General features: G+C 46.9%; 1 protein-coding gene across 2 annotated transcripts in view; it reads left to right on the top strand.

Moving 5' to 3' along the window:
- LOC139279841 (hippocalcin-like protein 1) overlaps window positions 1-27,358 on the top strand; it is a 192,390-nt gene that overhangs the window by 50,483 nt on the left and 114,549 nt on the right. The window contains exon 1 of one of the 2 annotated variants that reach the window (XM_070899102.1): window positions 18,286-18,347. The exons of the other annotated variant lie outside the window; for it this stretch is intronic. Coding sequence (XP_070755203.1) covers window positions 18,338-18,347 — 10 coding nt within the window. The 5' untranslated portion in view covers window positions 18,286-18,337. Of the gene's footprint in view, window positions 1-18,285; window positions 18,348-27,358 lie in introns of those variants that run through there. 2 annotated transcript variants of the gene reach the window in all.

Below are 27,358 nucleotides of genomic sequence, written 5' to 3'. Positions count from 1 at the left end.
ATGGGATCTTTTACATCCACCTGAGCGAGCAGACAGGGCCTTGGTTTAATGTCTCATCCAAAAGACAGTACCTCTGACAGGGCAACACTCACTCAGCACTGCATTGGAGTGTCACCCTAGATTATGTGCTCAAGTCTCTGGAGTGGGACTTGAACCCACAACATTCTGAGGCGACTGTGCTACCCACTGAACCACGGTTGAGGGTGACAGCTAGTTGCTTCTTGGGGGTAGGGGATGTGTCATCAAATCCATGGGGCTGAATTTTCCTGTGGATTCTTCTGATCCGCCAAAGTTACGCTGGTGGAGATTCAGCCACACCTCAGCCTTCTGCTCCAATTCCCTGCTAACTGCTCTTGCTTTGTGCAAGAGCTATAGTGGTGCCACTGATTCCCGAAGCACAGATGCAGCTGCAAGTCGAATGTAAATTAGCCAAGATTCTCTGAGCCCAGCGGCATGGAAGACCTGCTTGAAGAGCTTTCATATTGATCTTTTAATTCAGGTCCCAAGAGCCTTAATTCAGCGTCTGTGAATCCAGTTTCTGTAGACTGGCAGCACACTTGTAGAACAGTCCAGGAATCGGAATTAAATGCAGACTAATGTAAAAATGGCTTAAACTAAGACACCATTTCTCTGCCTCCCCCTGAACTGTTGCTTCCTCACAGAAAACAAGAACTTGCCTTGGCTGTTTCAATATTGTATTAGACAAAGAACATTTGACGTTTCTACTCATTCATTCCTTGTTAAAATTTATTTCCCGAATTATATTTTCTGCTCTGAATTTTTCCCCTCTTTTCCTAAAAGACCTGGATCTAGAAATTCGGCTGCGAAGTGCCCATTTTTTTTCATGTGCTAACCGGCTTATATAGAAACAGAAATTTACAGCGAAGGAGGAGGCCCATCGTGTCCGCACCGGCTGACAAAGAGCCACACGGCCTTCGGTCAGCAGCCCTGAAGGTTACATATAAACTTATGTACAATGTACAACGGCCAACAGTAAAAGAGCACCCAGCCCCACACAACTGCGACACCCCATGCATCGCAACATTTTACATTCCACCCTACACGAAGCCAGGTGATCTCCTGGGAGAGGCAAAAAAAGCAGATAAAAATCCAGGCCAATTGGGGAAAAAAATCTGGAAAAATTCCTCTCCGACCCATCCAAGCGATTGAAATTACTCCAGGAGATCACCCTGTCCGTATTAGATTCCCTGAAGTAATTACCATTGTATCTGCACCAGCCAACAAGAGGTTATCCAGTCTAATCCCACTTATTAGCTCTAGGTCCGTAACCCTGCAGATTACGGCACTTCACGTGTCCATCCAAGCACTTTTTAATTGTGGTGAGGGTTTCTGCCTCTACCACCTTTTCAGGCAGCGAGTTCCAGATCCCCACAACTCTCTGCGTGAAGAAGCTTCCCCTCAAATCCCCTCTAAACCTTCCACCAACCACCTTAAACCTTTGGCCCCTCCACCAAGGGAAATAGGCCCTTGCTATCCACTATATCCAGGCCCCTCAAAATTTTATACACCTCAATGAGGTCTCCCCTCAGCCTCCTCTGTTCCAAGGAGAACAAACCCATTCTATCCAATCTGTCCTCATCGCTAAAATTCTCCAATCCAGGCAGCCTCCTCATAAATCTCCTCTGCACCCTCTCTAATGCAATCACATCCTTCCTATAATACGGCAACCAGAACTGTACGCAGTATTCCAGCTGTGGCCTAACCAGAGTATTATACAATTTAAGCATAACCTCCCCGCTCTTGTATTCTGTGCCTCGGCCAATAAAGGCAAGCATTCCCTAAGCCGCTTTATCCACCTGGCCTGCTACTTTCAGGGATCTGTGGACAAGCACTCCAAGGTCCCTTTGTTCATCTACACTTCTAAGTGGCCCACCCTTTAATGTGTATACCCTATCTGTATTAGCCTTTCCCAAGTACATTATCTCACACTTCTCCGAATTAAATTCCATTTACCACTGTTCTGCCCACCTGACCAGTCGATTGATATCTTCCTGTAGTCCATGACTTTCCTCTTCCTTTTCAACCACACACCCAATTTTAGTGTCATTTGCAAACTTCTTAATCATACCCCCTATATTCAAATCGAGATCATTGATGTATACCACAAAAAGTAGGGACCCAGTACTGAGCCCTGCTGAACCACACTGGAAACATCCTTCCAGTCACCAAAACATTCATCAACCATTACCCTTTGCTTCCTACCTCTAAGCCAATTTTGGATGCCACTTTGCCCTTGATACCATGAGCTTTTACCTTCGTGACCAGTCTACCATGTAGGACCTTATCAAAAGCTTTGCTAAAGTCCATATACACTTCATCGTATACACTACCTTCATCGACCCTCCTGGTTATCTCCTCTCAAAATTTAATCCGGTTAGTCAGACACGATATGGCATGCTCATATTTATGACTAGAACTGCATCGCTCGCCATATTGGATAAGGTAGATGCACTGGTAGAAGAAGTGCATGCCAGGAACATTTAAAGGCCAGAATAATGTATTAAAATTAGGGTCCTGCACATCTTGCAGGACCTGTTTTCGATTCACGAATGCCCCAACGCTGCACTCACTATGTGCTGAACTTGCACAGCACAACATGGTGTGAACTGTCAGAAGTCCCCCACACTCGCCTGAATGTGGAGCCGGGAGGAGCAGGTCCACCTCCCGGTTACTGATCATCGCACCCAGCTACCGATGGTCCCACTCACCTCCTTGCCCCCCCCCTCCCAGTTACCGATGATTCCATGCGGCCCCTTGCCCTCCCCCCCCCCCCCCCCCCCCCCTCAGCCACCGATGGTTTCACTCGCCCCCGCGCTCCACACACCCCCAGCCACCGATGGTCTCGCGCCAGCCCTCCCGCCCCGCCCCCAACCACCGATGGTCCCACATACCCCCCCCTCGCCCCCATCCACTGATGGTCCCACCCCTGACCCTACGTCCCATCGCCCACCCGTCCTCACTTTCCTGAGGGCCACTGCAACGCAGCTCCTGCACAAATCTACTGCAGCAGGTAATATCTGGAACATATCCAGATCAACTCCGACCCTAAATGCCCCATTGTGGCTGGTACAAGCTGGAGGCATAGATAGCCTTCTGGTAGATAAGGAGTTGCTTTTAGCTTTTCCCCGAGATGTAGTAAGAGAGGCAGCTGTTGAATAAATGCCATGGATGTCTACCATGGAGACAGCGAGTCGCTGGAATGCTGAGCTAATGGAAGTTAAAGTAAACCAAGGGTAAAGGTCATGGAAGGTATATCGTGTCTTGGTCTAGAGTTGACGGTGTAGTAACTGGACCACTGCAATGCCAAGTGGGGGAAAATCAATGGTTGGCCACCCTGCTCCTGAACTCAGCCATTAATGTGAGATTTCCTGCAGCTTTCGAATCATCACGGAATGTACTCGCTTGTGAGCATAATTTCCTCCATTAAATCTATAATCAAAAGACTGCATCTAGAACTCTCATTTCTGGCACAGAGACAACAACACCAAGCTTGCCTCTCTGTCACATTTGTAACAGGGCCATTAAGGACGGCATGATTGCAGCCCAAGCATTTGTCCTCTCGACTGCAGACAGCAGGCCAGATCGAGGAATAAAAATGCAAAGATAGGAGTGAAGCTACTTGACCTTTACGATCTATATCTTGTACGTCTCTTTCCTTTGCCAGTTTTCTGCCCTCATCTCTTGAACGTGCAAACTCCTTGCTTCACTGCAGTTTCACAGATGTCAGGTGGCCTTTGAAGTATTACCCAAGTGGCAATTATTCATGCATGAACCTCGATGGTGAGAACTAAGGATAGGCAACCTTTACTCATAGCTGTGTCCCCTGAGACGTTGCTGCCTTGAAAAGCTAAGACTGAGGAGTGATTTGAGAGGCTTGGAGAATATGGGTTCAGAGAGGTTTTCCTGCCGTGTACAGAACTTAAAGGGGTCATGTTTTCAAATTAAGATGAGAAAAGAAATAAAAATTTCAAGCATCATGTTTTCAGTAAAAGGGTGATGAACACGAGGAACAGGATACCAGCAAAGTTAGTGGAACAAGACACTAGGATGAGATTCAAAAAGGAACTGGACAAGCTCTTGCAAGATAAAATGATTGTTAATTGTTATGTTCATAATAAAGTAATGTAACTGAGTACTGTAGACATGAGTAAGTGAAACCTTGGCTCCTTTATTCAAACTCCAGGGTGTTACAGCATGGGAAGCCTGCTTATATACAGTGCTCCCAAGGGTTGCTGAGATCCCTTGGGACTCCCAACAGGTATGCCCACTGTATGATACAGGTTACATAGGGTTGCATACATAACATCAATGGCCTAGATTTTGTGGTCAGCAGCGAACGAACAGTGCTCATTGATCACAGACTTTTAGTGGGCTCTTGAGCCACAACTTGCTGTCAGCTGGAGTCCGATACCATGCCGCACCCTCTACAGGAGATCTGGGACCAGTGTGAACAGGATAAGCAATGGTGGGGTCGAAATTCAGGTGCACCACAAAGCTGGTGCACCTATGAGTTTAGGAGTGGTACTTACTGCTGGAATTCCTGGTACGGCATTTTTTCAAAGTCCTACAGGAAATGGATCATAACGGGGGCAGGCCTTAGATTCAAAGCCAGGCTGACTGACTGAAAATGGGTGGGTCCGGGTCTCCGTCACTGTCAATCAGCAGTGGAGTCATGGTGGCGTCACAGCGTGTGTGCGTCACCATGCTCTCTCCCCTCCGTTAAAGGGAAGAGATTCTATCATTTTTTAACTTTGGCTTCTGGCGCACCAGGGAGGGTTTTGGCCGGGCCAGCAGGTCAGCAGCTAGATCAGCAAGTCGGCCAGCATAATTTTTTCCATTGCAGCCTTGGCAGTGGGCCCTCCCCTTTAAGGGCGGCTGCACTGCTGAGCCACACAGTGCGGAGATGGTGCATCGACCGAGAAACCTGTTGGGAGCACCGCACAGTGGGGGATCGACCAGTTGAGCTGAAAATCGCTGGTAAGTAATTTTTAATTGCTCAACATTGGCGGTGCAACTACTTGGGCGGGATGGGGTCCAGGCCGAAAAATGAATTTAGGCCGGGTCAGCCTGTTGTCCCCAAAGCGGCACCATTGAATTTTTAGGAATGGCGGCTGCAAACTGACATTAACGGGTCTCTTCGAGACCCTGAGTTTCGGCCCCAGTGTGTCTCCTCAACCAGATTGAAGAATCCTTACTGAGGCACGCAAAGTCTAAACCAGGAAGTATAAGTTTAAAATAATTAATTCAGTGTAACATCATGTACAGAAAGCAAAATAAAGAGAGGAAAAGAAAGATGGGGTTAAGAGAGAGAGATAAAAGAAACAAAGAAATGTTTATTTAATTACATTTTTTTTTTAAATCTCCTAGAATAATTAAAATCTGATGGAATGAGACTGCATACCTGTAAAAGTACATTTTCAGTGCCACAGAATTAGTTTGGTAGCAGTTAAGACTTAACACGCTGTTAAAAATTCACTTACACTCGAATGGACAAACCCTAACATTTTCTGCCGTGGTTAGTGGGTAAGTACCGCAACTTCATGCCTGAAGGATATATTGGCCTTGGAGGGAGTGCAACGTAGGTTTACTAGATTGATACCTGTACTCTAAGGGTTAAATTATGAGGAGAGATTACACAAATTAGGGTTGTATTCCTGAGAATTTAGAAGGTTAAGGGGTGATTTGATTGACGTGTTGCAAGATATTAAGGGAACAGATAGGGTAGATAGAGAGAAACTATTTCTGCTGGTTGGAGACTACGGAGCATAGTCAAACAATTAGAGCCAGACCTTCAGGAGTGAAATTAGGAAACACTTCTACAGACAAAGGGTGGTAAAAGTTTGGAACTCTCTTCCGCAAACGGCAATTGATGCCAGATCAATTGTTAATTTGAAATCTGAGATGATATATTTTTCTTAACCAAAGACATTAAGGGATATAGGGCAAAGGTGGGTAGATGGAGTTGGGTTGCAGATCAGCCATGATCTCATTGAATGGCGGAACAGGCTCGAGGGGCCATATGGCCTACTCCTGTTCCTATGTCAGCCGTGGCTCAGTGGGTTCAAGACTTGAGCACTAAAATCTAGGCTGACACTCCAGTGCAGTGCCAAGGGAGTGCTGCACTGTTGGAGGCTCTGTCTTTCGGATGAGACGTTAAACCAAGTCAGGTGGATGTAAAAGTTCCCATGGCACTATTTCGAAGAGCAGGGGAGTTATCCCTGGTGTCCTGCAATATTTATCCCTCCATCAACAGAACAAAAACAGATTATCTGATCATCATTACATTGCACCCTATGGGAGCTATCAGTGCGCAAATTGTCTGCTGCCGTTCCTACATTACAACGGTTACTACACTTCCGCGAAATCCGGGCCATTGTTTTAAAAAATACATCAGGGTAATCTTGTGGAAAGATGGATGGGTAAGCTAGATGGACCAATGGTTTACTCCTGCCTGAAAATTGTGTCTGCATTAATGGGCCATAAAGTGCGGCCTCTCCGGGTGCGTACGATGTGCGCACGTGCCTGAAGAGGACTCGCAGGATCCGGGTTTAGGCGCGCGAAGCGCATGCGCCTAAACCCGGCACTTGCAATCTGTCAATTTGCCCAACTCTTGCCCAGCATATGCCCTTCAAATTCTTACGCCTGGTAGAAGAGCAAGAATTTAATTGAAGTCCTTTCACACAAGCTTCTTCAAATTCTGCTTGCATCAGAGCTGAGTGTAAATCTCTGTGTAAAGGTCTATTCCAAGAAGGGAATTAATTGGCACTCCTTTACAGTTAGGATTTCTGTAAACACATTATCAAATTACTTTACATCCATAGTGGGCCAGGACAAGTGATCCTGGGAAAATTCAATTCAGATTCCAGTGTGGACCCTGCTTATACTAATTGCATCATAAGCCAATTGAAACTTTACTGAAGCTCTTGCAAAGACAGAGCAAGGGTCTTTGGGAACAGATGAAGCAGAAGATCATCATAGGCAGTCCCTTGAATCGAGGATGATTTGCTTCCACATTAAAAAGTTCACAGGTGTTTCAATGAAGGACCTAATATTCCAGATCCCGAACTACATCGTGAAGGGTGGAAGATGCCTGTGCTTGGATTTTTTTAACGTGTGGTGGCCGTTGCACACCAGCCACCACACGAGCTTGACAGAGCTAGGTCTTGGTCCAGTGGCAAGGGTTAACCAAGACTAACTGGAGACCAGCTCTGCTGCATGGGCCTAGTGCGCCCACATATCACAGTGTGGGCTGGTCCATGCTGTTCCTGGGCCCTTGCCTCTTCTGGGCCCCGAACTCACGCCTCTCCTGGACCCCGATCACGTCCCTCTACAATCTCTCGCCGCTCCTTTGCCCCGACCTCGCCGCTCCTGCTGTACCTGCCCACGCTCCAATCACCGACCTGGATCTTGGTGACGTCCCTCTTCACTGCCGTTGCTCTCCTGCTCCAGCACATGCTGCTCCCTGGAGTGATATGCCGCCTCGCTGCTCCTTCTGCTCCCTGACCTGCTCAGATATTGCTCGCAGGCAGGGGGCCGCTCAGCCTTCTGCGCCATACATTGTAGAAGCAGAAGATACAGACACTTTGAAAGCCTGTCTTTATGGTTCTGAAGCTGATGGATGATCAAAAGAACTGCTGTCATGAATTGAGCAGGTGAAAGCAGACATGAAATGGCCTCCAGTACTTCACAAATACCACAGACAGGCATTAAAGTAGCAGGAAATGAAAATTATGACCTCAGATGAACAGCACATCTGGGACATCTGAAGAAAAGTTGACATTTTCCAATTTGTTCCATGGCAACCAGGCTCCAGTTTATTTTTAAAACAGTAATATAGTTTAATTCAGCCTGTTCTGGTATCTTAATAGCTCTACCGAGCTTCAAAAGGAAAATTGACTTGCATTAAAAAATGCATAACATCAGTAAAATTAACACTTTAAAAAAAAAAAGTATAATATTTAACTGTGTGGGTCACAATATGGACTTCCAGAAGGTACTTGAATCGTAGAGGGTGTGCAAATGTGCCAAAAGTTTTAAATATCTATGTAGTTATGTACTGGATGCTGTTAGACTACAGCTTGAAGCAAGCAATAACTCTAATTCCCCAGCGAGCATCAACACCACACCAGTAAATATGGCTAAAGGTCAGAGCTTCAGAATCCAAATCCTTTAATAAATGTGTGACCTGCAAACAGAAACAAAGACAGACTCTAGAATTCTTATAGCACAACCAAGGAACAATCAAATAAAACAGCACTAACGAGAAGTTACTTATCCCTTACTGTACATAAGAACATAAGAACACAAGCATTAGGAACAGGAGTAGGCCATCTAGCCCCTCGAGCCTGCTCTGCCATTCAACAAGATCATGGCTGATCTGGCCGTGGACTCAGCTCCACTTACCCGCCCGCTCCCCGTCACCCTTAATTCCCTTATTGGTTAAAAATCTATCTATCTGTGATTTGAATACATTCAATGAGCTAGCCTCAACTGCTTCCTTGGGCAGAGAATTCCACAGATTCACAACCCTCTGGGAGAAGAAATTCCTTCTCAACTCGGTTTTAAATTGGCTCCCCCGTATTTTGAGGCTGTGCCCCCTAGTTCTAGTCTCCCCGACCAGTGGAAACAACCTCTCTGCCTCTATCTTGTCTATCCCTTTCATGATTTTAAATGTTTCTATAAGATCACCCCTCATCCTTCTGAACTCCAAGGAGTAAAGACCCAGTCTACTCAATCTATCATCATAAGGTAACCCTCTCATCTCCGAAATCAGCCTAGTGAATCGTCTCTGTACGCCCTCCAAAGCTAGTATATTCTTCCTTAAGTAAGGTGACCAAAACTGCATGCAGTATTCCAGGTGCGGCCTCACCAATACCCTATACAGTTGCAGCAGGACCTCTCTGCTTCTGTACTCCATCCCTCTCGCAATGAAGGCCAACATTCCATTCGCCTTCCTGATTACCTGCTGCACCTGCAAACTAACTTTTGGGGATTCATGCACAAGGACCCCCAGGTCCCTCTGCACCACAGCATGTTGTAATTTCTCCCCATTCAAATAATATTCCCTTTTACTGTTTTTTTCCCCAAGGTGGGTGACCTCACATTTTCCGACATTGTATTCCATTTGCCAAACCTTAGCCCATTCGCTTAACCTATCTAAATCTCTTTGCAGCCTCTCTGTGTCCTCTACACAACCCGCTTTCCCACTAATCTTTGTGTCATCTGCAAATTTTGTTACACTACACTCTGTCCCCTCTTCCAGGTCATCTATGTATATTGTAAACAATTGTGGTCCCAGCACTGATCCCTGTGGCACACCACTAACCACCAATTTCCAACCCGAAAAGGACCCATTTATCCCGACTCTGCTTTCTGTTAGCCAGCCAATTCTCTATCCATGCTAATACATTTCCTCTGACTCTGCGTACCTTTATCTTCTGCAGTAACCTTTTGTGTGGCACCTTATCGAATGCCTTTTGGAAATCTAAATACACCACATTCATCGGTACACCTCTATCCACCATGCTCGTTATATCCTCAAAGAATTCCAGTAAATTAGTTAAACGTGATTTCCCCTTCATGAATCCATGCTGCGTCTGCTTGATTGCATTATTCCTATCTAGATGTCCTGCTATTTCTTCCTTCATGATAGCTTCAAGCATTTCCCCCACTACAAATGTTAATCGAACCGGCCGATAGTTACCTGCCTTTTGTCTGCCCCATTTTTTAAACAGAGGCGTAACATTAGCTGCTTTCCAATCCGCTGATACCTCACCAGAATCCAGAGATTTTTGGTAATTTATAACTAATGCATCTGCTATAACTTCCGCCATCTCTTTTAATACCCTGAGATGCATTTCATCAGGACCAGGGGACTTGTCTACCTTGAGTCCCATTAGCCTGTCCAGCACTACCTCCCTAGTGATAGTGATTGTCTCAAGGTCCTCCCTTCCTACATTCCCGAGACCAGCAATTTTTGGCATGGTTTTTGTGTCTTCCACTGTGAAGACCGAAGCAAAATAATTGTTTCAGGTCTCAGCCATTTTCACATTTCCCATTATTAAATCCCCATTCTTATCTTCTAAGGGACCAACATTTACTTTAGTCACTCTTTTCTGTTTTATATATCGGTAAAAGTTTTTACTATCTGTTTTTATGTTTTGCGCAAGTTTACTTTCGTAATCTATCTTTCCTTTCTTTATTGCTTTCTTAGTCATTCTTTGCTGTCGTTTAAAATTTTCCCAATCTTCTAGTTTCCCACTCACCTTGGCCACCTTATATGCATTGGTTTTTAATCTAATACTCTCCTTTATTTCCTTGGTTATCCACGGCTGGTTATCCCTTCTCTTACCGCCCTTTTTCACTGGAATATATTTTTGTTGAGCACTATGAAAGAGCTCCTTAAAAGTCCTCCATTGTTCCTCAATTGTGCCACCGTTTAGTCTATGTTCCCAGTCTACTTTAGCCAACTCTGCCCTCATCCCACTGTCGTCCCCTTTGTTTAAGCATAGTACGCTCGTTTGAGACACTACTTCCTCACCCTCAATCTGTATTACAAATTCAACCATACTGTGATCACTCATTCCGAGAGGATCTTTTACTCGGAGATCGTTTATTATTCCTGTCTCATTACACAGGACCAGATCTAAGATAGCTTGCTCCCTTGTAGGTTCTGTAACATACTATTCTAAGAAACAATCCCGTATGCATTCTGTAAAGTCCTGTCCCCTCAGTACAGATTCACACGAGGCATGTAGTGAAGTCAAGGTCACTCTGGACCTGCATCTTTATTTCACAGCTCTAGAATGCTGCACTTGCCTGAGACTTGTCCTTCTATACCTGTCTCTTGCAAGTGCACCCCTGGTGGTCAGGTATGCTGGTGGTTACAGGTCATATCTTATTACAGTCATGTATAGCATGTTAGGATACAATTATATATAATAATGTAAGATACATGACATCACCCTCCCCCAAGGTCTTATTGTCTTTCTAGGTTCAGTCTCTCAGGTGGTCTATGCTCTCACGTGGAGCGTCTGAGTTGTGGTTCAGTTGTTTGCCTTGGTGTCTGTTTTTCTTTGGGTGTGGTTGCTGGTATCTCGCCTGGGCTGTCTGTTTCAATTGGTGTGATTATTGTTGACTCGCCTGGGCTGTCTGTTTGGATTGCCCTTTCCTCAGGTTGTTCCCTCTGTCTGTCCACCAGGTGTGGTGTGAGTTCCACATTGTAGTCTGCCTCTGGTTCCACATTATAGTCTGCCTCTGGTTCCACAGTGTTGTTGGTAAATCTGATTTTGACTTGGTCTACATGCCTCCAGCAGGTTTTGCCATTGTCCATTTGTACTACCAGTAGCCTGTTTCCTTCCTTGCCCGTTACTGTCCCTGCAAGCCATTTGGGACCCCTGCCATAGTTTAGTACAAACACTTTGTCCCCTATGTCATTCCATCTCCCCCTCGAATTTCTGTCCTGGTACTCAGTCAGCTTACGGCGCTTTGCCTCAACGATTTCGTGCATGTCTGGGAGGATTAATGAGAGCCTTGTTTTTAAAGTCCTTTTCATCAACAGTTGCGCGGGGGGGGATCCCAGTCAATGAGTGCGGACGAGATCTGTATGCCAGCAACAGTCGCGACATGCAACCCTGCAGCGTGGGACCTCCTTCGATTTTAAGCATGCCTTGTTTAATGATTTGCACTGCTCTCTCCGCCTGGCCGTTGGAGGCCAGCTTGAACGGTGCCGTCTTGACGTGATTTATGCCGTGGTCAATTATCAAGTCTTGGAATTCTGCGCTGGTGAAGCACGGACCATTGTCACTGACTAATATGTCAGGGATTACGTGTGTTGCAAACATGGTTGCGAGGCTCTCCACAGTGGTGGAGGTTGTGCTCGAGTTTAAAATGGTGCATTCGATCCACTTTGAAAATGCATCTACAACTACGAGGAACATTTTGCCCATGAATGGGCCCGCACAGTCTATGTGCACCCGCAACCACGGTTTGGTAGGCCAGGGCCAGGGACTCAGGGGAGCCTCCCTGGGGGCATTGCTGAGTTGGGCACAAATGGTGCACCTTCGGACGCAGAGCTCCAAGTCCGCGTCAATACCAGGCCACCAGACGTGGGATCTGGCTATGGCCTTCATGAGAACGATCCCCGGGTGCTCGTGGTGGAGCTCCCGGACAAATGCCTCTCTGCCTCGCAGAGGCATGACTACTCGGCTGCCCCACATCAGGCAGTCTGCTTGTAGTGATAGCTCATACATGCGCCTGTGAAAGGGTTTTAATTCCTCGGGGCAGGCATCGCGAGCCTCTGCCCAGTCACCGGTTAGGACACATCTTTTTACGAAGGATATCGTAGGGTCGCTGGCCGTCCAGGCTTTGATTTGGCGAGCCGTCGTGGGCGAACCTGTGGACTCAAAGGCATTGATTGCCATGACTATCTCACAGTCCTGTTCGTCAGACCCTTCCGTGGTCGCCAGGGGTAGCCTGCTGAGCGCGTCGGCACAGTTGTCTGTGTCTGGTTTGTGCCTTATGGTATAGTCGTTGGACGCCAGCATGAGTGCCCACCGTTGAATTTGCGCCGAGGCGTTGGCGTTTATTGCCTTGTTCTCGGATAGGAGGGGCTTGTGGTCGGTTTCTAACGCGAACTTGGCCCCGAAAAGGTATTGGTGCATCTTTTTGACACCGTACACGCACGCGAGCGCCTCCTTCTATACCATTCCGTACCCGCGCTCCACCCGCGAAAGTGACCTGGAGGCATAAGCTATGGGTTGTAATTTGCCCGCGCTATTGACATGTTGTAAAACGCACCCGACCCCATACACTGACGGATTGCATGTGAGAACTAGCGTTTTACCTGGATCAAAGAAAGTCAAAACACTGTTGGAACACAGAAGGTTGCGTGCCTTATTGAAGGCGCGTTCCTGGGCGTCCCCCCAAAACCAATCACACCCCTTTCTGAGTAGCACGTGGAGAGGCTCCAGCAGCATGCTTAAGTTCTGCATAAAGTTCCCAAAGTAATTGAGTAGCCCGAGAAAGGCGCGCAGTTCTGAGACATTCCGGGGCCTGGGTGCCAGGTGAATTGCTTCTGTTTTGGACTCTGTTGGGCGGATTCCATCAGCGGCAATCCTTCTGCCCAAAAATTCAACCTCGGGTGCGAGAAACAGGCACTTGGATTTCTAGACTCGTAGGCCTACCCGATCCAACCGCTTTAGTACTTCCTCCAAATTACGGAGATGGGAGTCGCTGTCCCTGCCCGTGATAAGTATGTCGTCTTGAAATACAACCGTCCCCGGGATGGACTTGAGCAGACTCTCCGTGTTGCGCTGGAATATGGCAGCTGCCGACCTGATGCCGAATGGGCATCGATTGTACATGAAAAGGCCTCGATGTGTGTTGATGGTGGTGAGTAGCTTGGATTCCTCGGTCAATTCTTGCGTCATATACGCAGATGTGAGGTCTAATTTTGAGAAAAGTTTACCTCCAGCCAATGTGGCAAATAAGTCCTCCGCTCTGGGCAGCGGGTACTGGTCCTGTTGGGAGACTTTGTTTATGGTAGATTTGTAGTCCCCACAGATTTTCACGGATCCATCAGGCTTCATGACTGGGACGATGGGACTTGCCCAGTCGCTAAATTCCACAGGTGATATAATGCCTTCCCGTAGAAGCCTGTCTAGTTCGTGTTTAATCTTTTCCCTCATCACATAAGGTACAGCTCTGGCCTTGTGATGGACCGGTCTAGTATCCTGTGAGATGTAGATTTTGACTTTGACCTCTTTGAAAGTGCCCACACCTAGCTGAAAGAGATGTTCAAATCGTTTTATAACTGTTGAGCAGGAGGTCCGTTCCTCTAATGACATGGCATGGACATCATTCCATTTCCAGTTTAGATTTGCCAGCCAGCTTCTCCCCAGCAGTGCTGGGGAGTCTCCGGGGACAATCCACAGGAGAAGTTCACTGTCCCTTTGTGTGTGACAGAGAGCATGACGCTGCCGAGGACTGGTACGATTTCTTTGGTATAGGGCCTTAGTTTGGTGTCGACCCTTGTGAGTTTTGGTCTGTCTCTTTTATGCAGGCACAGTTGTTCAAATTGTTGAGCGCCCATGAGAGATTGACTCGCTCCCGTATCCAGCTCCATGTTGACAGATATCCCGTTGAGTAGGACCCTCATCATTATAGGATGCGTCCTGTTGTAGGAGCAGCGGCCATTGATCGTGTTGACCCGCTGTACATCGGTGTCCCGGGTACTGTCCCCACCATCTTCTGGTCCGCTTTCCGATCCATCCGATTCATATACCAGCCGAGCTGCCATTTCTTTGCGCATGCGGGCCAAATGCCCTATATATTCACAATTTCTGCAAACAGCCTGCTGATATCGACATCCCCTTGATGAGTGCCCACCCCCACACCTCCAGCACAGACCTGTTCCATTGTTCAAAGTGTTCCCAACGAATGAGCTGCGTCTGGCTGATCTCTCTTGAGCTTCTCTCAGTCTGTAGTTGATTGCTCACATTGTGGGTTGATGAGGTGTGAAAGGCCGTTCCTGTGGCCCTTGATGGCTTCTGCCTGTTCTCCTGGTTTTGTCTGTGTGTGGGGGTAGCAGCTTGTTTAATGCTGTGAACTGCTTGTTCCGATATTTCGTTAGTTGTCGTATCTGCATTGTAAATCAACCTCGTTTCTTCTTCCCCTACCAAGAATGTCTGTGCAACCAGTGCTGCTGCCTCTAAGGTCAGGTTCTTGGTCTCTATGAGCTTTCGGAATATGCCTGCATGGCCTATTCCTTCAATGAAAATGTCTCTCAGTACTTCTCTCCTCAGTTCATCGGAGAACTCACATAAACTAGCCAACCTCCGAAGTTCCGCCACGAAGTCGGGTATGCTCTGGCCCACACAGTGTCTGTAGTTGTAGAACCTGTGTCTGGCCATGTGTAGGTTGTTCGCTGGCTTCAGGTGGTCTCTTACCAGTGTGCTCAATTCTTCAAACGACTTGCTTGCTGGTTTCTCGGGTGCCAACAGATCCTTCATTAAAGCGTATGTTTTCGAGCCACAGCTGGTCAAGAGATCGGCTCTTCTCTTGTCTGCCTTATCGTCGCCTAACCAGTCTTTGGTTGCAAAGCTTTACTGGAGCCTTTCTATAAAGTCCTCCCAATTGTCTCCTGCATTGTACTTTTCATCCGATCCGTTCACCATTCTGTGGATTCTGTAATCCCATAACTTGTCGCCACTGTAAAGTCCTGTCCCCTCAGTACATATTCACACGAGGCATGTAGTGAAGTCAAGGTCACTCTGGACCTGCACCTTTATTTCATAGTTCTGGAATGCTGCACTTGCCTGAGACCTCTCCTTATATACCTGTCTCTTGCAAGTGCACCCCTGGTGGTAAGGTATGCTGGTGGTTACAGGTCATATCTTATTACAGTCATGTATAGCATGTTAGGATACAGTTACATATAATAATGTAAGATACATGATGCATTCTATGAATTCCTCCTCAAGGCTACCCCGTGCGATTTGATTTGACCAATCGATATGTAGGTTAAAATCCCCCATGATTACTGCCGTTTCTTTTTTCACATGCCTCCATTATTCCCTTGATTATTGCCGGTCCCACCATGAAGTTATTATTTGGAGGCCTATAAACTACGCCCACCAGTGACTTTTTCCCCTTACTATCTCTAATCTCCACCCACAATGATTCAACATTTTGTTCATTCGAGCCAATGTCGTCTCTCGCAACTGCCCTGATATCATCCTTTATTAACAGAGCTACCCCACCTCCTTTCCTTTCTTGTCTTTCTTTCCGAATTGTCAGATACCCCTAAATGTTTAATTCCCAGTCTTGGCCCCCCTGCAACCACATTTCTGTAATGGCCACCAAATCATATCCATTTGCAATGATTTATGCCGTCAACTCATTTACTTTATTTCGAATGCTGCGTGCGTTTAGGTAGAGTGTTTTAATACTCGTTTTTAAACCATGATTTTTAGTTTTGACCCCTCCATCAGCCCCTTTATATTCATACATATGGTCCCTTCCTATCACCTTGTGGTTTACACTTACCCCAGTGCTACTCTGCTCTGTTGCCTCCTGCCTTTTGCATTCTTTCTTGGGGTCCTGTTCATCTGAGCTCTCACCCACTCTAACTAGCTCAGAGCCCTTTCCTGAGTTCCGAATACTCCTTGCATTGAGGCACCGAGCTTTCATGCTTGCCTTTTTATTACACTTTGACCCTTTAGAATTTTGCTGTACAGTGGCCCTCAAAGATCAAAAATCAAATATAATAATTCCAGAACAATTGGTTAAGAAGAGATTACTTGCATAACTGTGGTACTGGAGGGGTCACATAAACCGAGGTCTAATTTATAACTAACAATAAGTTAAAGATTTTCACACCAAAATGGAGAGTGGCTCCATGTAGCTTGTTGGCTTCAGTGTCTCTCTGCCTCTGTCTCTAATCGGAAAATGCCACCCAGCGGCAGGAAATGGGAAGACATGATACAGTGTCTCCAAGCTGTCAAGAAGCATCTTAGTCCATCACAAGTTCCAACACATTACTTTTGTTGTACCAATACATTACCATTAAGTATGTTTTTGATGTCTGTCACAAAATGTGAAATTTGTGCTGTTTCTATTTAAATGAATATCTCTCGGAAACCAGACGGGTCGACAGTTAAAATTGACTTGCCTGCCAATGTCCCGTCGTCTTCAATTTTAACCTACTCTTCTGAGCATGTGGCAAGGTCACCCACCTTTTTTTAATATGCAGATCGGGGATGTCATCTGGCCTCACCCGTGATTTAAGAACATAAGAATATAAGAAATAGGAGCAGGGGTAGGCCTTGCGGCCCGTCGAGCCTGCTCCGCCATTCAATAAGATCATGGCTGATCATCAACTTCAACTTCACTTTCCTGTCTGATCTCCGTATCCCTTCATTCCCCTAGACTCCCAAAATCTATCTATCTCAGCCTTGAATATATTCAGAGACTCAGCATCCACAGTCCTCTGGGGTAGAGAATTCCAAACATTCACAACCCTCTGAGTGAAGAAATTTCTTCTCCTCTCGGTCTTAAATGGCCTACCCCTTATCCTGAGACTGTGCCCCCTAATTCTAGACACTCCAGCCCTGGGGAAACAGCCTCCAGCCTGAGCAGGAAGCCGCAACAGCTTAGCTGGCAGGTAAAGTCGAGTGAGGAGACAATCAAAAGACCATTCACCGCAAGGTTTTTTCTTCTTCTTGTGAGACCCGGAGTGCTCCTCCAGACCACACAAGGGAAGGTTAGGCCTTAACCCTGCCCAGAACTCCTCGCTCTTTCCCTAACCCAGGATCACCCCCACCCCTCCTCCGCTCCCCCCGGAACCCTGGTCCCCACACTTTAGATGAGTACAGGTGGGGGTGACCAAGGCTCGGCCAGATTTCTGCCATTTTGCAGCCGTTCCCCACATGGAATGGCTGGGGAGTGAACTGGCGACACATCAATGAGGCCCAGCAGTTAAAACCATCGTGGCCTCATTCTGCCGCAAGTTTTGGGACACCAGTTGAGCAAGTTCAGTTAAAAGCCTGGTATAAATAATAGAGTTCTGCAGGCTGTAATGGGAAATGGCTCTGACAATTGACCCCAGCCATTCAATTCAGAACTTGAAATTGTTTGTGAATTTCATTATTGTGTGGCATTAGGGTCAAATGTAGTCTTGTTCAGATTAGATGTTAATACTAACTAGTCTGTGGGAAATTGGCTGATATTCTGTTATTAAGGGAACAAGAAAGTTTCTGTTATCATTCACCATGCCGGCAAGAAGAACTGTGTATTCTAAAATATTGGCTTTCATTCCAGGAGACTGACCTACCTGCTGAAGGAGAGCTGGTGACAGCTGTAATGAACTGTTATAAATCCCAGTTGTCTTGTACTCTAGTATTTGGCTATTCCTCTGTATTTTATAACTGTGTCTGATTTTGCAAAAAAATTTGACTGGCTATTTTTAGCCTGGTACAGTAACAATCTATGTTGTAAGGAATGGACCAATACAAAACCACATTATATATTTATCGAATTGATGTTATTAAAATTTGATGTTTCTTTGCACCCTCTTTTCACCGAATTCAAGTGAATGTGAGTGCAAGCGAGACTATACTTAAGTGGAATAATAATTACTCCACAAGTCCATGCACTCTGCTCGGGCAGAGAGTAAAAGACACCAATGCAGATTTATATTTTTTATTTGTTCTCAGGATGTGGATGCTGTTGGCATTTATTGCCCATCCCTAGGTGTCCTGAGAAGGTGGTGGTGAGCCATCTTGTGAATCACGTCATTCCCTATGATGATGCTGTCATGGCAACAGGTAGGGAATTCCAGGATACTGGTCCAGCAATGATGAAGAAACTTTGATATAAGAGCAAGTCAGGTTGGTTTGTGACTTGAAGGGAAACTTGGAAGTTAATGATGTTCCCACAGCATTGTTACTCATAACCTTCTCGGAGGTTGAGGTCTCAGGAGAGTGAGGTGCTGTCAAAGTAACCTTCGTGAGTTGCTGTAGTGCACCCTGCAATTCATATATACCAGAACCACAGTGTATCAGTGTGTGAAGGGGTAGATATTTATTGAGTCCAGTGGCACAGCGTCTGATCAAGTGACCTGCTCTGTCCTGGAGTGTGTTATGTTGTTGCAATTGCCCTCATCCAGGTGAGTGGTGAGTGTTCCATTTCCTGACTTGAACCTTGTAAATTATAGATAGGATTTGAGGAGCCCGGAGGTAAACCAGTCTCTGTGTACGCTAGCAGAGTACCTAACCTGTGCCCTGGTTTTATAGCCAAGGTGTTGCTATGGATGGTCTCGTTGAGTTTCTAGTCAAGATGTTGATAGTGGGGAACCCACCAATGCTGGTGCTGTTTAAGGTCAGGGGGAGATGGTTGGGCTATCACTTGTTCAAGGTGCTCATTACATGGCACTTGTGTGGTGTTATTGCTAGCTGCCACCTCTCAGCCCAAGCCTGGCTATTGTCCGGATCCTGTTATGGATAGGCTGCTCCATTATCGAGGAAGTTGTGACTGGAGCTGAACGCTTTGGAGTTATCAGTGAATAGCCTCACTCCTGATCCGATGAAGGGAAAGTTATTAATAAAGCAGCTGAAAATGGTTGGGCCAAGAATATGTGCCAGAGGATTCTGGTCTGCTTAGAAAAACTGTTGTCAGGCCATTGAACAAAAGAGGGTGCAAAGAAACATCAGTTCCATAAATATATTGGGCCCAAGTTTCCACATGATTTGCGCCTGATTTTTAGGAGCAACTGGTGGAGAACGGACTATCTTAGAATTCGCAATTCTCCAGGTAGAACAGTTCTACTTTGGAACAGAATTTTTTCTTCAAAAGGGGGCATGTCTGGCCACTGACGCCTGATTTCAAAGTTTCCACAGTGAAAACGTACTCCAAACTAAAGTAGAATGGAGCAAGTGAAGATTTTTGTAGAACTGAAAAAACCTGTTCTACACATTAAAAAATCAGGCGCAGGTTACAAATTAAGCGTCCAGAACGAGGTGGGGGGGGGGGGGGAGAGGGGAGAGGGGGGGGGAAGGGAACTCATTAAATTCTACAATCAATCCTTATTTATACTTATACAAATATTATACAAATAAATCCAACCTGAATAAACATTTATAAGCAAAGAAAAGATTAAATAAACCATCTTCCTACCTGTGTGAAAGTGCTTCAGCCAGGGAGAATGGTGCAGCAAGCCTCACAAAAACGAGGTAGCCGACCGAACGCGGGCGGGGGGGAGGAGGGAGCCGACTGAACTCGGGCTGGGGGGGGGGGGGGGGGAGGAGGAGCCGACCGAACACGGGCCGGCGGGGTGAGAGGAGGGAGCCGACCGAACACGGGCCGGGGGGGGGGGGGGGGGGAGGAGGGAGCCGACCGAACTCGGGCTGGGGGGGGGGGGGAGGAGGAGCCGACCGAACACGGGCCGGGGGGGTGAGAGGAGGGAGCCGACCGAACACGGGCCGGGGGGGTGGGTGGGGGAGGAGGGAGCCGACCGAACACGGGCCGGGGGGGGGGTGGGGGAGGAGGGAGCCGACCGAACACGGGCCGGGGGGGGGGGGTGGGGGAGGAGGGAGCCGACCGAACACGGGCCGGGGGGGGGGGGTGGGGGAGGAGGGAGCCGACCGAACGCGGGAGGGAAGGGAAGGGAGCCGACCGAACGCGGGAGGGAAGGGAAGGGAGCTGACCGAACGCAGGGGGGGGGGAGGGAGGGAGCCGACCGAACGCAGGGGGGGGAGGGAGGGAGCCGAACGAACGCAGGGGGGGGGGAGGGAGGGAGCCGACCGAACGCAGGGGGGGGGGAGGGAGGGAGCCGACCGAACGCGGGCGGGAGGGAGGGAGCCGACCGAACGCGGAGGGAGCCGACCGAACGCGGGGGGGGGGGGCGGAGGGAATGGAGCCGTTCCAGACGGCTGGCGGGAAAGAGAGAAGGCTGTAGGAAGCCTCAGAAATTGTGGAGCCATTTCCTGACTTTGAGGCTTCCTGCACCCTTCTCACTGCTTAAAAAAAGCCTCTGTGCTGATGGCAATGTACCTTTATTAAAAAATGTTCAAAAACTAAATAGCTACAAAGAACTACAAAAATGGCCGAGTGCCAATGTTTTTTTCACACTGAGCATGCGCGAACGCTCCAACGCGCACGTGCAGCGTTGCCGGCAGGAAAAAAACTAATTTAAATAGTACCCGCCCCCTCCCACTTACAAAATCGGCGCGAGTGTAGACTCCGCCCCCCTGGGCGCCGCGCCAAGCAGACAAGGAGCTGCAAAGCGCTCCAGAATCGCTCGATTTTTTTCCGGCGCCGTTTTAGGCACGAAAAACGGGCGCCCAGCTCGGAGGGGCGCCCGTTTTTTATCATGTGGAAACTTGGGCCCATTATGTGGTTTTGTATTGGTCCATTCCTTACAACCTGCCAAAGACTTCATTGAAAGTAATGCAGATTGGTTCCTTGTTGAATTCTCTTAATTGGTTCCTGTATATTTTCTATAACATGGGAAAGCTTTAAATAAATATTTCATGTGGCTGCAGGGCTTTAGTACATTACTTGCAGTCTAACAGTTACTAAATGCAGTCACTGATGTGTAAATCTGATAGTGATGGCAGCAACCAAAATGTATATGTGCTATCTTGCCATATTAAGGATAGGTTGATTGATTTAAATGGTGAGGCCAAATGGCAAATCAGTTCCATTTTCAGCTGCAATTCATTTGGCAAAGCAGTAATATGTCATTAAATCTAAATGTTTGCAGTTTGATCTTTCAGCACACAAGTATTGAAGACCAAGTGCTGTGTTGAGATCTTGTGGGGTTAGAGGGTGTTGCGAGGGTGGGAGGATAATTGTAACGAGACAGAGGTGAGGAGGAAAGGGGAGAGAGGGGAGAGAGGAGATGGAGGAGGAGGAGGAGGAGAAGAAAAGGAGCAGCAACAGCAGGAGAGGGGGGGGGAAAAGAGAGGGGAAGTAGGGCAAGAGAGGAGGAGCAGAGACAGGGGAACAGCAGGAAGAGATGGGGTGCAGGGAAGGAGGAAAGGGGAATGGAGGAAAGAGGGATAGAGTGGAGAGGGAAGGTGAGAAATTGAGGGGGTGGAAGGGAGGGAGGATGGGATTAGAGGAGAGGGGAGGGAGGGTGATGGAGAGGAGGAGGAGGCGGAAGGGAAAAGGAGAATGGTGGATGGGAGAGGAGAGAGAAGATCGGCAGTGGTGACACAGGAAATGGAAAGGTGAAGGTGGTTATAGGAAAGTGGGGATGAGGCGGAGGGGAAGGAGAGAAGGGAACTGGGAGAGGGGTGGGAGTGAATGGAAGAGCAGATGGGGAGGGGATGGAGAGAAGAGAAAGGTGGGAGAGTGGCGAGGAGGGGTGTGAGATAGAGGATCAGGGTAAAGGTTGGGAGAGAGGATGCGCTCCAGCAGATTTGCAAACCCTGACTTTTCCAAAAGGTTTATTGTCACACATTTTTCACTTTCTGCTGGTGTACTACTTTTTTGTCCTCTTGCTATATCTCATAGTAGGCCACCTTTCACATTTTGTTCGCGGTTTAGCAGGCATATACTCTGACACCTCTGTCAGAGTAAAGCTGGCACGTAGCATAACCTCACAGCACCATCTACAGGTGCAATTCCAATAGACTAGTGGCTCAAATCAGTGATTTTCATATATAATATTTTCCTCAGTTTATCTGAAAGTTCCACTCTTCCACACGCATTAATTTATGCTAGTTCCACATTTTACACTGTATACTTATGGCTTCAGAGAGGGGTCTGTGCCACTAATGTACATAATGGCAGTTTTTAAATCAAAGTAAAAAATAATTATTCAGAAAGTTGATTTATCTTTTTTTAATCCCTCTCTGTTGATTTTTGAATTATTTTGGGTAGTTGAACACTACCATCAGTAAGTCTTGTAGTGAGATTTTCAACTGCAGCCCAACACGAGTGCCTGTGGCACCCACCCAAGGCCAGTCAGAAGGCCCAAACCAGTTTCAGGTTCGGGCCTCATTTGAATATTGCCAGTGAGCTGTAGGTGCCAAATGTGCACTTCACTGCAGCTCGCTGGTTTAGTACAGCAGAAAAAACAGCTGGCTTTTTTTTACACATTTTGGCAGGTCGGGCCTGTTGTCAAGGTGGAGCGGATCCCGGGCCGAGAAGCTCGGGAGCAAGAATGTGCCAGCAATGGGCCGGAAGATTTTTGTCGGGCCAAGACGAGCGAGCATGCATGTTCCTCCTAGTCCTGAATGACCTCCAGCGGTCCCTTTTAAGGTACATCTGGGACTAGCACTGCGCGTGATCTGCCCCTTTGTACATTAAAGTATTACCAGCAAAGGACCCCAATTTGGGTGGGAGTGCTGAGCACCCATTTAAAGCCAAATGGACCTGCATTGTGCCCAACAGGTTTTCCTCTACCCATCGCCCAAGCGAGAAACGGGCCACTGCCCGTTGAAAATGCCCCCTATAATCTCCATGTCTCGAGTACGCTATTTAGTTTAAGCAGCTTCATTCCTTGAACAGATAACTATTGATAGCAGTCTTATTGTAGAATCTAGATGTCCATTTAAAGGGCATTCTTCTTTTCTGTTAAAACTAATCATTTTTCTGAGTCATTTTAATTTTGAAAAGGGGTAGTGGTGCTGAAACTAATCTTTAACCTCTTTTTTTCATTGTTCCAAATACCAGTCTATACATTCTGCCCCCATTGCCTGTAGCTTAATTTTTGGAGGAACCATCAACAGTATTATACTCTTTTCAAGCTGTACTCGGTTAACAATGGAGGTTATCTTTCAGTAAGCAAATAATGATTACACATAATGGTAGATTAGCAATGGCAATGCTTGAGGCTATATCTGCCAGTGCGCTCTACATTAAAGTTAACATCACAGACATAAGTGATGTGCAGAAGGGGGCGGGGAAAAGAAATGTACAGGGAAAACCTTTATTACTTTGTCCTTCACAAAATCATTACTTGAAAACTGAAAGCACTATAATTTTCCCAGGCTATGCAATAATTATTATAACTGAAGTTCAAATGCTCAGATTCATTCATTCAAGGCCAATGAAGAGAATTCCTGAGGCTGTTCTAATGGATTTGAAGCTGTGTCGGCTCGGCACTAAATTGATGCCATTCCACTTGAGCGATTCTTATCGAATCGGCCCATCTCTGTTCGGCTTATCAGCTAATAGCTGTGAGCGTGGTTCCTTCCTCATCCTCCAGAAGATGCAGCACGTTGTCCAACTTTCACTCCTCTGAGACACCCATCATTGTAATGGATGGCTTCCTTCCTGCATTCTCACCACATCTCAGAATTTTCAACATGCCTTGAATACCTGATGACGCATAAACCTTTCAGTTGCTTGTCAGCCAGATGCCATTCACTTTGTGTTTAAGGAACAGTGTTGTCATTATTGTTGGTTGCCGGAGGACAAAGCAGATGGCAGCTTTGCTATTTATTATATGCCCCTCCCTATCCATTTGGTCCCCACTGTTCCCTTCTGCTGCTATGGTTCCTTCTTCACTTGCAAATGAGGAATCATCTCGATCGTAAATTTCTCTTTCGCTGTTGTGGATCCTGATTGACAATTCGCTATCAAGGAGCATCATTCTCTAGCAGGGGCCTGGCTCGGTTAGTTTTTTTTCCTTCATGAGAGCCATTCTAACCGCATCCATTGTTTCATCTGGTGAAAACTAGTGAAACTAAGCCCATGACTGCAAGCAAGTTCAGATGCCAGAAAAGGGCAAAAGAATAACTGTAGGTCCATTATTATACTGCTTGATAATTGCAGCCATGCATTCTGAGTGTGGAGGCTGGTGTTGAACGATACAACCTTTATTGTGACCATTTACTTCTAACCCAATATTACTAGATAATCATCAACAATGACAACAGCAACTTGCATTTATATAGCACTTTAACATAGTTAAGCTTCACAGGAGCATTATCGGACAAAAGTTGACAGTCACATAAGGGGATATTTTGACAGTGGTAGGTTTTCAGGAGGAAAGAGAAGTAGAGAGGCGGAGAGTTTTGGGAAGGGAATTCCAGTGCTTGGGGGCCTAGGCAGCTGAAGGCATGACCGCCAATGGTGATGCAAAGGAAATTGGGAATGGACAAGAGGCCAGAATTGGAGGAATGCAGAGATCGTGTAGGATTGTAGGGCCGGAGGAGGTTTCAGAGATGGGGAGGGGTGAAGCCATGGAGATATTTGAACACTGATGAGAATCTTAAATTTGAGGCATTGCCGGACCGGGAGCCAATGTAGGTCAGTGAGCAAGGATGTTGAGAGAACAGGACTTGGTGCGAGTTAGGATATGGGCATCAAGTCCAATGCACCAATGCACAATTCTCCAACTTAGCCCATTTCAGGTTTTTAAAATTCCCTGAACATAATCATTCATCAAGTTTCAAGATTTACATCATCCTTATTTTTAAAACTATTAAATATGTATTTTGTAGCAGCATAGCATGTCTTTCAGCTTCAAATTAATTTATTTTTGTTTTTTTATCCGTACTATCAGTCACTGACTCTCACAGCTATCTTGACTACACTTCTTTCCACCCCGCTTCCTGTAAGGACTCTATTCCATTAATGCTATTTTTCCGTCTCAGTTGCATCTTTTCTGGTGGTGTCATCTTCCATACCAATGCTTCCGATAGGTCTTCCTTTTTCCTCAAGCGACAATTCCCCATCTCTGTGGTTGACAAGGCCCTCAACTGTGTCCATCCCATTTCTCACCCTTCTGTTCTCGCCCCTTCCACTCCAGAACTATCCACACCTCTAGCCAAGCTGTTCCAGTGCAGCACAAGGACTGCAGAAGTTCAAGAAGGCAGCTCACCACCACCGTCTCAAAGGCAATTGGGAATGGGCAATAAATGCTGGCCTTGCCAGTAACGCCCACATCCCAGGAGAATTAAAAAAAAAACACTAGCGTCTATCCGACAATGTAGGAAATTGTCCAGGTGTATCCTGGAAACAAAAAGCAGGACAAATGCATTCCGGCCAATTCTCACTCATTAGCAAAATGATGGAAGGCGTTGTCAACTGTGCTATCAAGTGGCATTTGCTCATTAATAACCTGCTCACCAATGCTCAGTTTGGATTCCGCCAGGACCAATTGGCCCCAGACCTCATTACAGCCTTAGTCCAAACATGGACAAAAGCGTTGAATTCCAGAGGAGGTGTGATATCAAGGCAATATTTGACCAAGCATGGCATCAAGGTGCTCTAGTAAAACTGGAGTCAATGGGAATCGGGGGTGGGGGGGGGGCAAACTTACCTCTGGCTAGAGTCATACCTAGCACAAAGGAAGATGGTTGTGGCTGTTGGAGGTCAATCATCTCAGCCCCAGGACATTACTGCAGGAGTTCCTCAGGGCAATGTCCTAGGCTCAACCATCTTCAGCTGGTTCATCAAGGACTGTCCCTCCATCATAAGGTCAGAAGTGGGGATGTTCGCTGATGATTGCAGTGTGTTCAGTTCCATTCACAACTCTTCAGATAATGAAGCAGTCCTTGCCCACATACAGCATGAACTGGACAACATTCAGGCTTGGGCTGATAAGTGACAAGTAGCATTCGCGCTACAAAAGTGCCAGGCAGTGACCATCTCGAACAAGGGAGAGAGAGAGTCTAACCATATCCCCTTGACATTCAATGGCATTACAATCATTGAATCCCCCATCATCAACATCCTGGGGGTCACCATTGACCAAAAACTTAACTGGATCAGCCACATAAATACTGTGGTTATAAGAGCAAGTCAGAAGCTAGGTATTCTGTGGCAAGTCTCTCACCTCCTGACTCCCCAAAGCCTTTCCATCATCTACAAGGCACAAGTCAGCTGTGTGATGGAATACTCTCCACTTGCCTGGATGAATGCAGCTCCAACAATACTCGAGAAGCTCGACACCATCCAGGATAAAGCACCCCACCAAGCACCTTCCACATTCACTCCCTCCACCACTGCGCACCGTGGCTGCCGTGTGCACCATGTATAAGCTGCACTGCAGCAGCTCGCCAAGGCTTCTTCGACAACACTTCCCAATCCCGCGACCTCTACCACCTGGAAGGACAAAGGCAGCAGATGCATGGGAACACCACCACTTCCAAGTTCCCCTCCAAGTCTCACACCATCCTGACTTGGAAATATATAGCCATTCCTTCATCGTCGCTGCGTCAAATTCCTGGACTCCCTCGCTGACAGCACTGAGGGAGTACCATCACCACACGGACTGCAGCGGTTCAAGGCGGCGGCTCACCACCACCTTCTCAAGTCAATTGGGGATGGGCAGTAAATGCTGGCCTTGCCAGTAAAGCCTATATCCCATAAATAAATATTTTTTTTAAAAGTTCCTTCCCAGAACCATGATAGGAATCCCCCTTGTCCTCACCTTCCACCCCACCAGCCTTCACACTCAACGAATCATTCTCTGCCATTTCTGCAACCTCCTGTGTGATGCCACTGCCAAATACATCTCCCTTCATTCTGCATTCTGAAGGGACCATTACCTCAGCGAAACATTAGTTCACTCTTCAATCAATCTCAACACCTTCTCCCCTTCCCACTGCACCTTCCTGTGCAAGTACAGGAGATACATAAAAAGAAAGAGTGGCTAAAGTAAACGTTGGTCCCCTAGAGACGAGGGAATTAATAATGGGCAACAGAGAAATGGCAGAGATGTTGAACAAATATTTTGCATCGGTCTTCACAGTAGAAGACACTAAAAACATCCCAATCGTGGATAATCAAGGGGCACAAGGGAGGGAGGAATGTAATATAATCACAATACAAAACAGTCCAGTGGACCTGATGGCCTGCATCCTCTGGTCTTAAAAGA

The sequence above is a fragment of the Pristiophorus japonicus genome, chromosome 14, assembly GCF_044704955.1.
Source record: "Pristiophorus japonicus isolate sPriJap1 chromosome 14, sPriJap1.hap1, whole genome shotgun sequence".
Lineage (NCBI taxonomy): Eukaryota > Metazoa > Chordata > Chondrichthyes > Pristiophoridae > Pristiophorus > Pristiophorus japonicus.
The sequence above is the reverse complement of the archived record's forward strand: the minus strand, read 5'-3'. Positions and strand labels throughout refer to the sequence as shown.